The following is a 13926-nucleotide window of genomic DNA, read 5'->3' as shown; positions in this document are numbered from 1 at the left end:
ATAGGAAAAAAGTGAAGTTGTTTGAACCCTTATCCGCAACACCTAATGTGTATTTCAAGTTTAAGCCCTTCTGTATAACAGGACTTACAAACTTTTTAAACATTTTCAGGAAAAGGATGGATTAAATTAAAACAAACGTACAAAATTTTTTTGTATTTTTTTTAAATAAACAATTTCCTTGTTACAATATAGACTTTAAAATATAACAAAAATATTAAATAAATATATTAACCCACATATGTTTAGAGGTCATAACTGACTATATTAATTATTTCAATTAATTCTTCTTTTTATCTAAGGTCTTGGTTGAGATAAAACGAATAATTAATTAAATAATACTTTTTTCTTTGGAGAAAAAAAAATAGGTGAAATAAAACTAGCAAATTACAACAAGTGCTACTAACAATAATAAAAAAGTAATTAATGATTGGTCAGTCTTTTTTGAGCAAAAAAGACTTTCAGGCTTAAAAGTAGTAACCATTTTTTAATACTGTACATCGCTAACTCATCAACTCAACGGCGACTGCGATGCCCATCCCTCCACCAATGCATAAAGCGGCTACACCCCTTTTGCTATTGGTTCGCCTCAATGCGTATAAAAGCGTTATGAGAATCCTTGCACCTGCGATTAAATATATTTAGTCTTTTTAGACTCATTTGTGTAAATTTGGACTTACCAGACGCTCCGATAGGGTGTCCAAGCGCAATGGCGCCCCCTGAGACGTTGACTTTTGACGGCTTGATGCCGAGATTTTGAATCACAGCGATCGATTGAGCGGCAAAGGCTTCGTTCAGTTCAAAAAGATCTACATCATCCACTTCCCAGCCTACCTTCTCAAGCTATAGACATTTTTAAAAAACTATATTATGAAAAAAAAATTGTTAAATTGGTACTTTAATCAAATTCATGTTCTTTGCATTGTAAAGGTGACCTCGTGCCCCATGTGAATTTTTTTAAACTCACTAGCTGATCAACATTTTAACAAAAGAAAGATTTAAAATAACAGGGTTAAAATTACAGTGCTTTCTTAACAAAAGAATTGATTTTCTTTTGTAAATCTATTTTTTTCTTTTTGAGATAACCCTGTTACCTCTTTCAAAAACAAATTTCACCGGATTTATTTATAGATTTTTGATGGGGCATAAATTGCATATATTTATCAATTTTCACATTGCCACTCACTCTAAATGATTTTAATAAATATAAATAAATTTACCAACTTTTTGATGGCGTTGATAGGCCCCAAACCCATAAATTTTGGATCGATTCCGACTTGTGCAAAAGCGAGGATTTTTGCCATAGGTGTACAGCCGTATTTTTTGGCTTCGTTCAATGACATTAAAAGAACAGCTGCTGCGCCGTCGTTTATGCCTGCAGCATTACCTGCTGTGACTGTCCCATCCTAAAATAATAAATTTGTATTGTGTTTAAATTCGTTTTATTTTAAATTTATATGAGGAAAAACCTTTTTAAAAACTGGTTTCAAAGCTGCCAACTTCTCTTCAGTCGTCCCAGGTCTGGGAAATTCGTCGCTATCGACAACTTCAACACCTTTTCTCGTCTTTATTTCTATTTTGACAATTTCGTCGCGAAAATGACCATCTTTTAATGCTTCTTCGGCTTTTTTTTGAGATGCTGTTGAAAACTTGTCTTGCTCAGCCCTTGAGATACCGTGCTCTGAAGCTATATTCTCGGCTGTATATGTTAAAAAAAAAATTATAAAAAGTTTTACGAACTCGACATACACACATTTACCAGTTATCCCCATATGCACATTATCAAAGGCATCAGTGAGGCCATCGTTCAACATACTGTCGGTCAGCGTAATGTTGCCCATCCTCACCGACGACCTGATGTGCACGTAGTGAGGCGCTTGAGACATTGACTCCTGACCGCCACAGACGACAATTTTCGAATCGCCAGTCTGTATGCTTTGATATCCAAGAAATATAGCCCTAGAAAAGTCAAATAGTTTGTCATGTTACACTATCACCAAAGTGGGGCTTCCCAATTGTGGTCTGAGGTGAACTTAGAGAAAAATTAATAATTACAAAATTAAAGAATGAATAAATAAAATTGAAAAACTAATAACAATGAAAATTGAAAACGAGTTTTTTATTTTTATTTATTCATTCTATGTTTATTTTTGCACATGTAAGCAAAATAGGTAATGTAAGTGAGATGTTTGGTCGATTGGTATCCTAGGAATTTTGTTGTTGATACTAGGGTCCTTCTAGATAAAAGGCTGCTGTTTCTCGAAAATGCAATTAAGCTCTTCTCTTGCAAGTGCTCTACTTATTTGAGTCATTCTCATTGATTAGTTATTTTCTACAATATGGATCAGTGGATTGTCGGGATCTCTGAGGAAGCATGCAGTTTCTCCATCTACACAGCCAGGAAAGCACCAAATTCCAATTGATGAGGCGGAAGGAGTTACTGACAGGCCTCACATGAAGCACCTCAGCAGGATCCAGCATGCGTAAATTCTACAAGCTTCTCAACATACAAGTCAAACAGGCAATGAAGGTGAAATATCAAAAAAGCGTAAGCACCACGACAGTCGCTTAGATTTGGGATTTATAAGGCTGACGAGGGTAAAGCTCAGTGTGTCATTAGCGCGAAAGTCCTTCCAAACAGTTCAATGGTTCCGGTTAAATTGATTCTTCATTTAGAAGGTACACACCCAGAACTCTGGGGGGAAACGAACTGATTTTTTTTCATGAGGAAGTCCAGAGACTGGCTGCTTATTTTAGTTTAAAACACATGCAAAAACTGTTAATGAAAAGTAAAAGCATCTTACTTGGTAAGTTTTTGAGTGGCACAGGTAAAGCGCATACCATCGCTGAAACCCTCATAAAACGTTTGTTAACGATATTGTATTTTGATGAATGATGCTTGATGAAAAATCAGTAAAACGTATATGGTCAGAACCATTATCAAATCATACTGTCAAACGACGGATACTTGATTTATCAAATGATGTGAAAGAATCGCTGGTTTCTTGCATCGAACACAGCATTTTCTCTCCAAATCGACGACTGACATCTATTGGCTATTTTATTGGCTTTTGTCCTTTATGAATACTCAGGACGTTTCGATGTGGATCTTCTCTTGAGCAAACCACTTCCTACCAATGCAACAGGTGCCAAAATATTCCGTTTGTTGGACAATTTTTTTTTACAACTAACAAAATTCCATGTCCTAAAGACATTGATGTGGTCGAAGTAATGACTGGCCAAAGTACTGATTAATAAATTAAAAGCTAAATAGAAAGATTGTAGCAGCAGATATTGTGCTTTGGCTGTGAAACAAATACCCGTATATTTTAAGAAAGTTTTGGATGAGTCTGTTCAAATTTTTATTATATCTAGTCACAGCCATTGAAATCAAGACTTTTCACAATATTGATATGTGAAGCCCACATAATTCTCTGTTTCACCATACAGAAGTGCGTCCCATGGGAAAGCACTTTCATGATTACAGGAATTACGCAAAGTTGACATGGACCGCAATGTCAAAATGGCCATTGTAAATGTTGAGAAATATCATTTTATACTGTCGTATTTATCAGATATTTTTATGAAAGCGAATGAGATGTGTCTTTCTTTACAAGGGAAGAGTATCACAAGGTTTTCACAAGTTGTTGTTGAGAAGAAATAGGTGGAGTGTTCCTGTGTTAAATTGTTATTATAAAAAAACCAGAGAAATAATCAAGAAAATACAGCATTGTATTACAAGACCATAAATGGGTGGTCAAACCATTTTCAGTTTTATCAAACCCAAGTGACCTACTACACTACCTTCAAGTGAGTATGAATATTGGTAGATATTACTCCACCTTGAAATTTACTTTTGAGTCAGATGCTAACCCCAATTTTGGACACCGACAGTAAAACAAAAAATTTCAACCGCTCGTTGAAAAAGTAAAAAAGTTCTTCCATTTGACACAACTTACTTAGCAAATCCGTTCTTTCTATCTATACAGCCAACATAATTACATACTGAAGCTGTCTAGATGCTGAACCCGACTTCCGTCTCCAGCTATCAAAAATTAAACCCAACATATCCAAATTATGCAGGCTAAAACAACCTAGCTCTTCCTAGTAATTCATTAATAATTAATGTTTACATTATTACTTTTGAATTTGACTCGTTTTACCTACCTATTGTTTCCATTCTGTCCAATTTGATTTTTGTGTTCCGGATTTTGTAAATAAATTAAAACATATCAATCTAATGTTTTTTTACAGTTTTATCCCCTACATCACCTAAGTAGAAATGGACTAGCTAATTTATCAAACTTTACTACGTACCAATTAATTCTTTTTATCTAAGGTTTTTGGTTGAGATGAAAAATTAGTGTCATGAGCGGGATTTGAACCAACGACCTTTGGCTCAATACGCCGCTGCTCTAACCACTTGAGCCACAGTGACTTTGATCCACGAGTTATGAAGTGGTCATCGCTGAGAATCAAATCCTGATTATACAACATTTGAAAAATGGCAAAAAGAGGGAGAACTTGAACGGTTGTATGTTGAGATGAGAAGTTGGTGTCCGAGGGGATCAAAGTCACTGTGGTTAGAGGAGTGGCGTATTGAGCCAAAGACCGTGGGTTCGAATCCAACGTATGACACCAATTTTTCATCTCAACCAAAAACCTTAGAAGAAAAGAATAATTAATATGGTCAATTATGGACACTAAACAAATATGGTTTACTACATACTATAAGTATTTAAGTTTAAATACTTGAATGAGAGGGGTTCACCTTAGAGTTTGATCTGTTAACAGGGTCCACTGGCTAAAAAGTTGGGGAAGCCCTGCTCTAAAGGATGATCCATGATAATGAAGGTTTATAAATTTCAGCCCTTGGAACAATTTTTCCAAAATGGGATGTAAAACGAGGAAGTGGCGAGTTTTTTTGTTCTTTTTTAAAATTAATTATTAAAACGATAGATTACTTCATTATATGAAGTTAGAAATAAAATTTATATTAGACGAGTTGTTAAACTAATCTGAAAACTTTAGTAGCTTTGTCTAATTATATCATAACACATGTGTCTTTTTCTCCAGGAAAAAGTTTATTTATTAACATTCGGTAAAGAATTATGGCATCGATTTTTTTTTTTTAATTAGCTTAACTTTTACATACTTGAGACCTGAGCCACAAAGTTGGTTGACGGTGAAGGCCGGTACAGTATAAGGAATCCCACTGTTCATCGACGCCTGTCTGGCTGGATTTTGACCACCTCCTGCCGTCAGTGTCTTGAATAAGAAAAAACAAACAAAACACCAATAATAATAAACAAATGAATAAAACATCTCATATATTAATCATAAATATTATTATTTTTTTTTTTTTGGGGGGGGGGTTAAATTCTCACAAATTTGTTTTATTTTTGTATATTAATTATTTAACTTTATATAGTCTTTTTTTAAATTAGTTTTTTTGCTTTTTGTGCCTTACGCACACTTCTGACTTTCTGATCATATCAGTTCTTCTTGTGCCAAAGTACAGCAGAGCTGCAATTCTTTTTTTTTTTTTTTTTTTTTTTTTTTTTTTTTTAAATGAAAGTCCTTTTTTTATAATTGTACTTCAGTATTTATTTCTGTTGCTTTGCCATTATTCTTTGGATGAGGAAAGGTCCACCAAGAAATTAAGTTTTAATTTTTTGCATTTTTGTCAATAGCACAATACAGAATTGGTACTTTTTGTGCAAATGGAATTAATCAGAACAAAAGTAAATAAAGGAAGGCAACAAAACATTATTTAATCCATTATATTTAGTGGTCTATTGACCAAATTACTTTTTTTAATTAATTCAATTAATTATTCTTTTTATACAAGGTCTTGGTTGAAATGAAAGAGTTAGTAGCACTAGCGAGATTTGAACCCAGGACCTTCGGCTAAATACGGCACTGCTCTACCACTTGAGCTATCGTGACTTCGATCTACTCAGACACCAACTCTCCATCTCAACCGAAAACCATTCAAATTTTCACTCTTTTTGACATTTTTCAAATGCCGTAAAATCAGGATTCGATTCTCAGCAACTTATGAAATGGCCAAGGCGAGCTGTTAGTGAAGTGATTACTTCTTTACTTATCGTATTAGTCCATTTACGTTTAGTGGCCATAATTGACCATATTAATTATTTCAATTAATTATTCTTTTAATGTAAGGTCTTGGTTGTGGGTTCGAATCTCGCTCATGACACTGACTTTTTCATCTTGACCAAGACCTTAAGAACTATTTACATTGTGTCACTTTCGATGAACGAAGTGAATATTTTCATCCAGTTATGTGTTTTCATTCACTGCTTTTGTTAATCGCACATGTATTCACGATCTCCAAACAATCATTGGCTAACGGTCACTAAACACCACACGTTAAAGACAAATGTTGTTTTTATAAATATTTAATATAATGGAAACAGATTCTAAATATGCTGCTAAATATTTCTCTACATCTTTATATATAAAAATTATTAGTTGCAAATAATAAGAAGCCACAGTGAAATGTCACTTTCCGTACATTCTAAAATTATTGTATATATTGTATTGCACAGGTACAAATAAAAATTTAATCTTTTTAAAAAATAGTTCCTACCTAGTAAGTTGTTTTCTATGATCCGGATTTCAAGCTTATAGTGCTTCATCAGGTCGAAGGAGTTCTACAACCTGATGATGATCTATCAGATCGAAATCCGGATCATTGAAAGCAACTGACTGTGAGTAGGAACTATCTTTTTAAAAAGATTCACTCCACCTTCATCATTTCTAATAAAAATTTATTCTATTCTATTCTAAAATTTCTAAGAGTTTCACGGAGCTTATTTCCGAAGATAGCTTATACATTTCACTTTCCTTTAATTGAGGTCAAAGCAAGCACAACATACTCCATCATTTGATTTTGAGCCGTCTGTGCAGATATAGTAAGGAGATCTAAAAGACAGTTGCGTACAACTAAAAAATACAGAATTGACTGCCAAGGAGGGTATCCCAGAGTAATTGCAAAGGAATGTAACCTGAATATTTTTTTTTTGCCTTATGATCTATGCATATTAGCCATGGTGACGAATTCTTGTATGTGTTCATATTTGGGGGGGTATCGTGAAAAAAGGGCCAGAGGCGACAGTGGGAATCGAACCCACGACTGCGGCGTCTATGAGCCAAAAGTCTCTCATGCTAACCACTCGGCTACCGCGGTCCCCAACCTGAATATTCAAGCGGTATGATTCATAATCCGATTCCAATGTTGGAGACAATTGTCGTTTTTATAAATATTTGATATACTGGAAACAGATTCTAAATAAGCTTCTACGATGGGGGGCTTACTTTTCTTTTCCGAGAATTTCTTAGTAAGTATTTTACAGTTCAAAAGGGCTATTTTTTTCTTTCTGCATTTTTACCTTTACAAAAATGGATGAAATCATAAGTTGTTTGTTTTATAACGTACCTGCCCCATGATGACTTCAGAGACATCAGCAGGGTCGACTTTGGCCCTCTTAATACATTCCATGATGACAGCTTGCCCAAGGGCGCTGGCGCTGAGGCTAGAAAGCGACCCATTTAACGACCCTAAAGAAAAAATAGAGACAAATATGAGAACTAGTTCAAAATGAAAATATTCAGTGTTAGCTACACGGGTCTTCTTTACCTATGGGCGTTCTAGCTGCACTGACTATCACGATCGGCTCGGACATCCTGAAACGCTGCCTTGGTTCTCCGGTTCTTGAATGGCGAAAGGGAGAAGAGAAACCGTGCCAACCGGGGCCAATCTTCAGTCTGACGGTGTGGCCGCATTCCACTTAGTCGGATATAACACGATCCACGTGTAACTTCTCCACTCTCTCCCACCCTTGAAGCTAGCTGCTCACGGCTGCGCTCTGCACTCTGCAGTCTGCAGCCTGCACGGGCGGCTTTTCCTCCTGATACGAAAGTCTCGGTGCTGTGTGAAGTTGTGAACCGCCTCGGTATGACCGAAGAAAGCTGAAGCGATGTCCGTTTCGTCCCTGGAGTTAAGGTAAATAAATTCAACAAAATTCTGACTAAATAAGAATCAAGTTACTTCTGACTGAAAATTAATTCCAAACGGAGTTAGGTTTAGACAACAGTAATCATGCAGAAACAAACAGTAAAGCTATTATTTATTAAAGTAATAGACCACATATGATCACACACGTGTACGTTCTAAGGTGTAAGTTTTGAAAAAGTCTGAAAAATGGTCATGGTGTAACTAGGCCGGTTCTTATCTTTGCTTCTTGTCATCTTCAATGTATCTGACAGGCCAGAACTATCGGATCATCACCTTAAGATGTTACAAACCGTATCTAACTGTAATATTCTACAAATTTTAGGCCGTTTTTTTGTCGGCCATTCGCCATCTTTGTTGGCTGTTCTAGGCGGTTTCTTGTCAACCAGGATCCATCGCATCTACAGGACCAGCAGATCTCAAGAGATTACAAACTATCTCATACCATCCTGTCCTTTCTTTTCTTGCTGGTTTTAAGTATCGACATTTTGTATATTATACATATATCGACCATTCGCCATCTTTGTTCGTTGCCCTAGCCGGTTTCTTGTCAACCAGGATCTATGGCGTCTACAGGACCAGCAGATCTTGAGATTACGAACTGTCTTATACCATGATGTCCTGTCTATTCTTGCTGGCTTTAAATATCGACATTTTGTATATTATACATATATCGACCATTTGCCATCTTTGTTGGTTGTCCTAGGCGGTTTCTTGTCAACCAGGATCCATGGCGTCTACAGGACCAGCAGATCTCAAGAGATTACAAACTGTCTCATACCATCCTGTCCTGTCTATTCTTGCTGGTTTTAAGTATCGACATTTTGTATATTATACGTATATCGACCATTCGCCATCTTTGTTGGTTGCCCTAGCCGGTTTCTTGTCAACCAGGATACATGGCGTCTACAGGACCAGCAGATCTCGAGATTACGAACTGTCTCGTACCAGCTGTCCTGTCTATTCTTGCTGGCTTTAAGTATCGACATTTTGTATATTATACATATATCGACCATTCGCCATCTTTGTTGGTTGCCCTAGCCGGTTTCTTGTCAACCAGGATCCAAGGCGTCTAAAGGTCCTGTAGAATTTAAAAAACTATTAAAGATTTTCCTTTATCGTCATATTCTGCCAATTTTAGGTGGTATTTTTTTTTGTAACGACCACTCACCATCTTTATTGGTTGTCATAGGCGATTTCTTGTCAACCAGGATCCAGGGATCTGTAAAACTCAAAAAGATATTACAAATCATGCTCTATCATCATATTCTGCAATTTTAGATGGTTTTATATATCAACCACTCACCATCTTTGTTGGTTGTCATAGGCGGTTTCTTGTCAACCAGTATCCTTGGTGTCTACAGGACCAGAAGATCTCAAGAGATTACAAACTGTCTCGTACCATCCTGTTCTGTCAATTCTTGTTGGTTTTAACTGTTGACATTTCGTGTATTAGATGTGTATTGACCATTCGCCATCCTTCGCGGTTATCCTATGTGGTTTCTTGTCAACCAGAATCCAGGGCATCTACAGGATCTGTCGATCTTAATAAGATATTACAAATTGTCCTCTATCTTCATATCTGCCAATTTTAGGTGGTTTTATATATCAACCACTTGCCATCTTTGTTGGTTGTCATAGGTGGTTTCTTGTCAACCAGGATCCATGGCGTCTACAGGACCAGCAGATCTCAAGAGATTACGAACTGTCTCATACCATCCTGTTCTGTCAATTCTTGCTGGTTTTAAATATCAACGTTTCATGTATTATACGTGTATTGACCATTCGCCATCTTTCGTGGTTGTACTATGCAGTTTCTGGCTACCATGTCAATTTCAACAGATAGACCAAACCATTTGGAATGGGCTATTTCAAGATGAACCTGTAGACCTCAAGATGTCTACCTACAATCTCCAAGGTCATAATCTGCCAATTTTAGGTCAGTTTTGTATTGACCATTTGCCATCTTTATTGGTTGTCCTAGGCGGTTTCTTGTCAACCAGGATCCAGTGCATCTGCAGGACCAATAGATCTCACGAAATTACAACACGTTTTATATCATCCTGCTTTTTGATGTTTTTTGTATGAATAATGTGCCATCTTTGTTGGTTGTCCTGTGTGGTTTCTGGCAACCATGTCCATTTCAATAGATAGATCAAAACATTAGTAATGGACCATTACAACATCACAAACCTCTAGACTATAAGATCCTATTGCCAAGTTCTGTTAATTTTATCTGATTTTTTGGCATTTTGCTTTCTTGGATGGGCTGTGTAGTTCTTGTAAACTGTCATTTTTAATAGTTTCAACTCACTTAAAAATTTTATAAACGTCTCCTATAATTCTTTCTGCCAACTTTTGATAGTTTTAACTATTGACATTTTCCTCTCTTTGATGGTCGGCATTTGTGGTTTTTTTGTCAATCATTCCTTTAGGCATTTTTGTATCAATTACTCACCATCTTTGGTGGTTGTTCCGTGAAGTTTCTTGCCAATGGATCTTGTAAAACATTTAGAAAGGGCCAAACTACATGATCCTGGATCCAAGGCGTATCAGGACCTGTAGATCTCAAGAAATTACAGCCCATCTCATATCATCCTGATCAGCCAATTTTTGATGGTTTTTACTATTAATGTTCTGTTTATCTCAATATGTCATTTTTAATAGTTACATCACACTTCAAGATTTCACTAACTGTTTCATAACATCCTGTTCTGCCAATTTTTCATGGTTGGTTGTTGACTAATAACATTTTGCTTTCTTTGATGGTTTTTGTTTTTGGGTAAACATGTCCCTTTCAACGAACATGCCAAAAGGCCCAAATTAGAGAATCACCCTGTAAACCGCAAACAGATATTACAAAACCTCTCCTGTCGACAGATTTTGCCAATTTTAGGTGGTTTTTATTTATTGACCATTCACCATCTCTGGTGTTTGTCTTATGCAGTTTCTTGTCAACTTCTCCTTTTTGTAAAATCCTAAACTAAAGAATCACCAACCTTTTGTCCTGGGAAAACAGAACAAACCTTCTCATATTGTTCTGTTTTTGCCAATTTTTGCTCGTTTTAACTATCAACATGCTCACTTTGATGGTTGCATGTATTTTTTTTGGCTAATCATGTCCTTTCCAATGGACATGCCAAAACATTTGGAAAGGCCCAAACTACATGATCATCAACCTTTAGACCTCAAGAGATTACAAACTGTATCTTACGTTCTGTCAATTTTATCTGATTTTATCTATTGACATTTCGCCTTCATTGGTTGATGGGTTGTCGCTTTCTTGTCAACCATGTCCTTTTCAACAGTTCAATGGACCAGGCAAAACATTAGGAAAAGGTCAAACTACTGGATCTAGGATGCAGGGTGCCTACAGTACCTCTAGACCTCAAAAGGCCACTTTCTACTGCTATACTGATGGCATAAAAACATATACATAAACAGGAAGCTGAAGTCCTCAGGGTGTATTTGAAGCTGATTTTAAACTTATATAAATACACTACAGTTTTTCAATCTGAAATCATAGCAATTGAACAATGCGCCAGAGATATAAAAAGACTAGGAACCAGGAAGATAGTCTTGTTCTCAACAATCAGGCCTTAGCCTTATTTGAGCGGATGGAATGGTATGGAATCCCTGGTAGAAGTCAGTGACACCAATGTCTGGCATGGTTCCATGGGAATTTGGGATGTACAGGCAACGAGAAAGTGGACATGGTCAAAAAAGGTACCAATATGAATTCTCTTGCCTCCAAATCCTGTTGTGGCCTAGCCTCTAGCCACAAAAAATGAACACATCCAAAAATGGATCTTTAATGACACTAAAATTTGATGGAACAACACCCAGATGTGAAGCATATGAAGAGATTCAAAGAAGGGCCATCCACATGAGTCACAAAGGAATTCCTAGAAGATAACTGCAATAGAACTAGGATTCTGGTTGGATTCGACAAGGCACTGCCGCTTAAGAAGGCACATGTATGGGATGGAAGTATTAACTGAAGAAACACTGTGCAGATACTGCTAGGAAAAAGAGACCACAGAACACATTCTATATTTTTGAAAAACTGCATACCCACTATAACAGTTTGTGAACATTTGAAAGCGTTCCAATGGCTGTCTGTTTATGGGTGAACTCAAAGGGAAGCGCAGTAGGTTCGTGCACAATCTGCCCATGCTACTCACGGCAGTGAGGAACATTATATTGTGTGTACTGCTCTTGTAACCTAACATCACGTTGTGCAATCTCCAAAAACATGGAGTGGCCAGTGCTACTATTTTTAGAAGATCTTCAAAGTTGGAGGAAGTCATTCACAAAAAATTCTTGTATGACCGCTTAATTCTTGCAATTTTAGGTCCAACAGGAAGCCATGGTTAGCTCTCTTTTTATAGAAATTTGCTCGCCGAAAATGACAGGGCCTTCAATAATCTTCAGCCTCTTGTTTCTAATAGGCCTAATCCTTCTAATAGTGGATGAATATATATGCTGCATTAGCCACTATCTCGGATGACTTGTTCATCCTTCTACGTTCGGGTGAACAATGCGGATCACTTGCGGAGCGACTGTGTTCTCAGCCTCGCCTCGACTTGAAGTGGTTAGAGGATCATGGAGTACTACTGGTTCATGAACATAGAGGGTATGCAGGTTATAGGTTATGTAGGTGTAGATTGTTGCATCTAGGAGTGGAAATCTGCAAGAAACCTGAAGTTATGGCAAAGCATACACCCTAAAAATAGAGAAGTACAATAGATCCACTCAGGTCAAGGAGGGGACGGCCTTGGGGCCACCTCATTTATCCATAATTCTATCTATCTAGAACCAATAGATCCACTCACAAACTATGAGTTACTATAGTTTGTGTGCATGGAATTTGTTGTCTTAGGCTTGAAATTTGAATTTTGGCGGGAGGCGGGTGCGGCGCTTGGTGGGGCGCCCTTGGGGCGATGGTCCCGCAGGCCCTAGACCCGAGACCTGACGATAACCCGATTCGTTCGCATAACCGCATCCCCGTTGTCGGCCCGTGAAACGTCCTGTGCCCGTAAAACAGCCGAAAACCGCGACAAAAGGACTTTTACGGAACAGGAACCGGCCGCCGGACACAAGCGAGACCCCCCGGACCGGAATCGCACCTGTAAATCGCCACACGAAGGTCGGATCCGTAACCTTTCCACTTTCCAGACGAGTGGTGTTGTGCTTTTGGTTTTTTGGTGTTGTGAGAGGAAATGGCTGAGAAACAGGAGTCAGACGGAACGGCGATCGTTTCAGGTAAGAAGACGGATTCAATTTTATTACGGATTAACTGGGTCGCAGCTCATCGAGGGCCGGTCCTACCTCTGAAAATCGAACCCGACCCTGTCGTCAATCCGCTCGTTTCAACTCTCCGACCATCTGTTTTCCCTAACGCTTTTCAATTTTCTTCCCTGTCTCTAAACTTATTGACCAGTTGAACTTCGTTCATCGCTTTTTGTTACAACCTTATAGCTGAAGAAACTCATGGATCAAAGCCAGATATATACAACCTACATTAAATTTAACAATTAAACGTTTTTTAATAATACAAAATTATTTATTTATCAAATTAGAAAATAGAAAGTGTTCATCTACCATTATTGATTCAACAATGACATCGTCATGTCCTTCCGTTTCAAACTGGGATTTTTCTCTTGCCAAGAATTTTTTTGCCAAACCCCTTCTCTGAGACTTCAATTTTTTAATATTCGGTCCGCAATAAGACTCGAGAGGTTGTAAATATTAAACTAGTTTCATTTAAAATTAGAAACTTTGAGATCATCAATGAACATTTGTTTTTTGGTGAACCACCTTAAATATCAAATATTTTCAATTTCCAAAACGATGACGTCACACTTAAATTTTTGTCACCTTAACAAAAT

The 13926-nt window shown here is 37.2% G+C and overlaps 2 protein-coding genes and 2 long non-coding RNA genes across 6 annotated transcripts in view; 1 reads left to right on the top strand and 3 right to left on the bottom strand.

The window, feature by feature from the left end:
• The window catches only part of LOC106667788, a 245019-nt gene that overhangs the window by 199697 nt on the left and 31396 nt on the right, over positions 1-13926 (bottom strand). The window lies entirely within an intron of this gene.
• Positions 183-7858, bottom strand: LOC106667774 (acetyl-CoA acetyltransferase, cytosolic). The gene is made up of 8 exons (XM_014395947.2): positions 7661-7858; positions 7460-7581; positions 5153-5265; positions 1757-1956; positions 1467-1696; positions 1218-1403; positions 678-840; positions 183-622 (listed from the first exon to the last, which is right to left on the bottom strand). The coding sequence occupies exons 1-8, from the start codon at positions 7704-7706 to the stop codon at positions 501-503; spliced, it is 1182 nt and encodes a 393-aa protein (XP_014251433.1). The 5' UTR covers positions 7707-7858; the 3' UTR covers positions 183-500.
• LOC112127134 lies at positions 8446-12682 on the bottom strand. Its single transcript, XR_002910413.1, has 3 exons — positions 9342-12682; positions 9207-9257; positions 8446-9116 (listed from the first exon to the last, which is right to left on the bottom strand). It is a non-coding gene; the product is annotated as an uncharacterized LOC112127134 (long non-coding RNA).
• LOC106667768 (ensconsin-like) overlaps positions 13017-13926 on the top strand; it is a 296020-nt gene continuing 295110 nt past the window's right edge. Inside the window, exon 1 of one of the 3 annotated variants that reach the window (XM_014395935.2) lies at positions 13017-13300. In XM_014395935.2, the coding sequence (XP_014251421.1) occupies positions 13258-13300 (43 nt within the window). In that variant the 5' untranslated portion in view covers positions 13017-13257. The remainder of the gene's footprint in view (positions 13301-13926) is intronic. The other 2 variants (XM_014395924.2, XM_014395929.2) reach the window with 2 other exon arrangements.

Source organism: Cimex lectularius, unplaced genomic scaffold, assembly GCF_000648675.2.
Source record: "Cimex lectularius strain Harlan isolate CLEC.00 unplaced genomic scaffold, Clec_2.1 scaffold87, whole genome shotgun sequence".
Classification (NCBI taxonomy): Eukaryota; Metazoa; Arthropoda; class Insecta; order Hemiptera; family Cimicidae; genus Cimex; species Cimex lectularius.
Note: the sequence above shows the minus strand (reverse complement) of the source record. Positions and strands in the feature narration are given on the sequence as shown.

Excerpts from the sequence above, each read along its gene's own strand:
- LOC106667774 (XM_014395947.2), bottom strand. The coding sequence starts at position 7,706 with ATGTCCGAGCCGATCGTGATAGTCAGTGCAGCTAGAACGCCCATAG. Across the intron at positions 1,404-1,466 it reads TGAAACCAGTTTTTAAAAAG|GATGGGACAGTCACAGCAGG; the intron begins GTTTTTCCTCAT and ends TTATTATTTTAG. Across the intron at positions 623-677 it reads ACACCCTATCGGAGCGTCTG|GTGCAAGGATTCTCATAACG; the intron begins GTAAGTCCAAAT and ends ATTTAATCGCAG.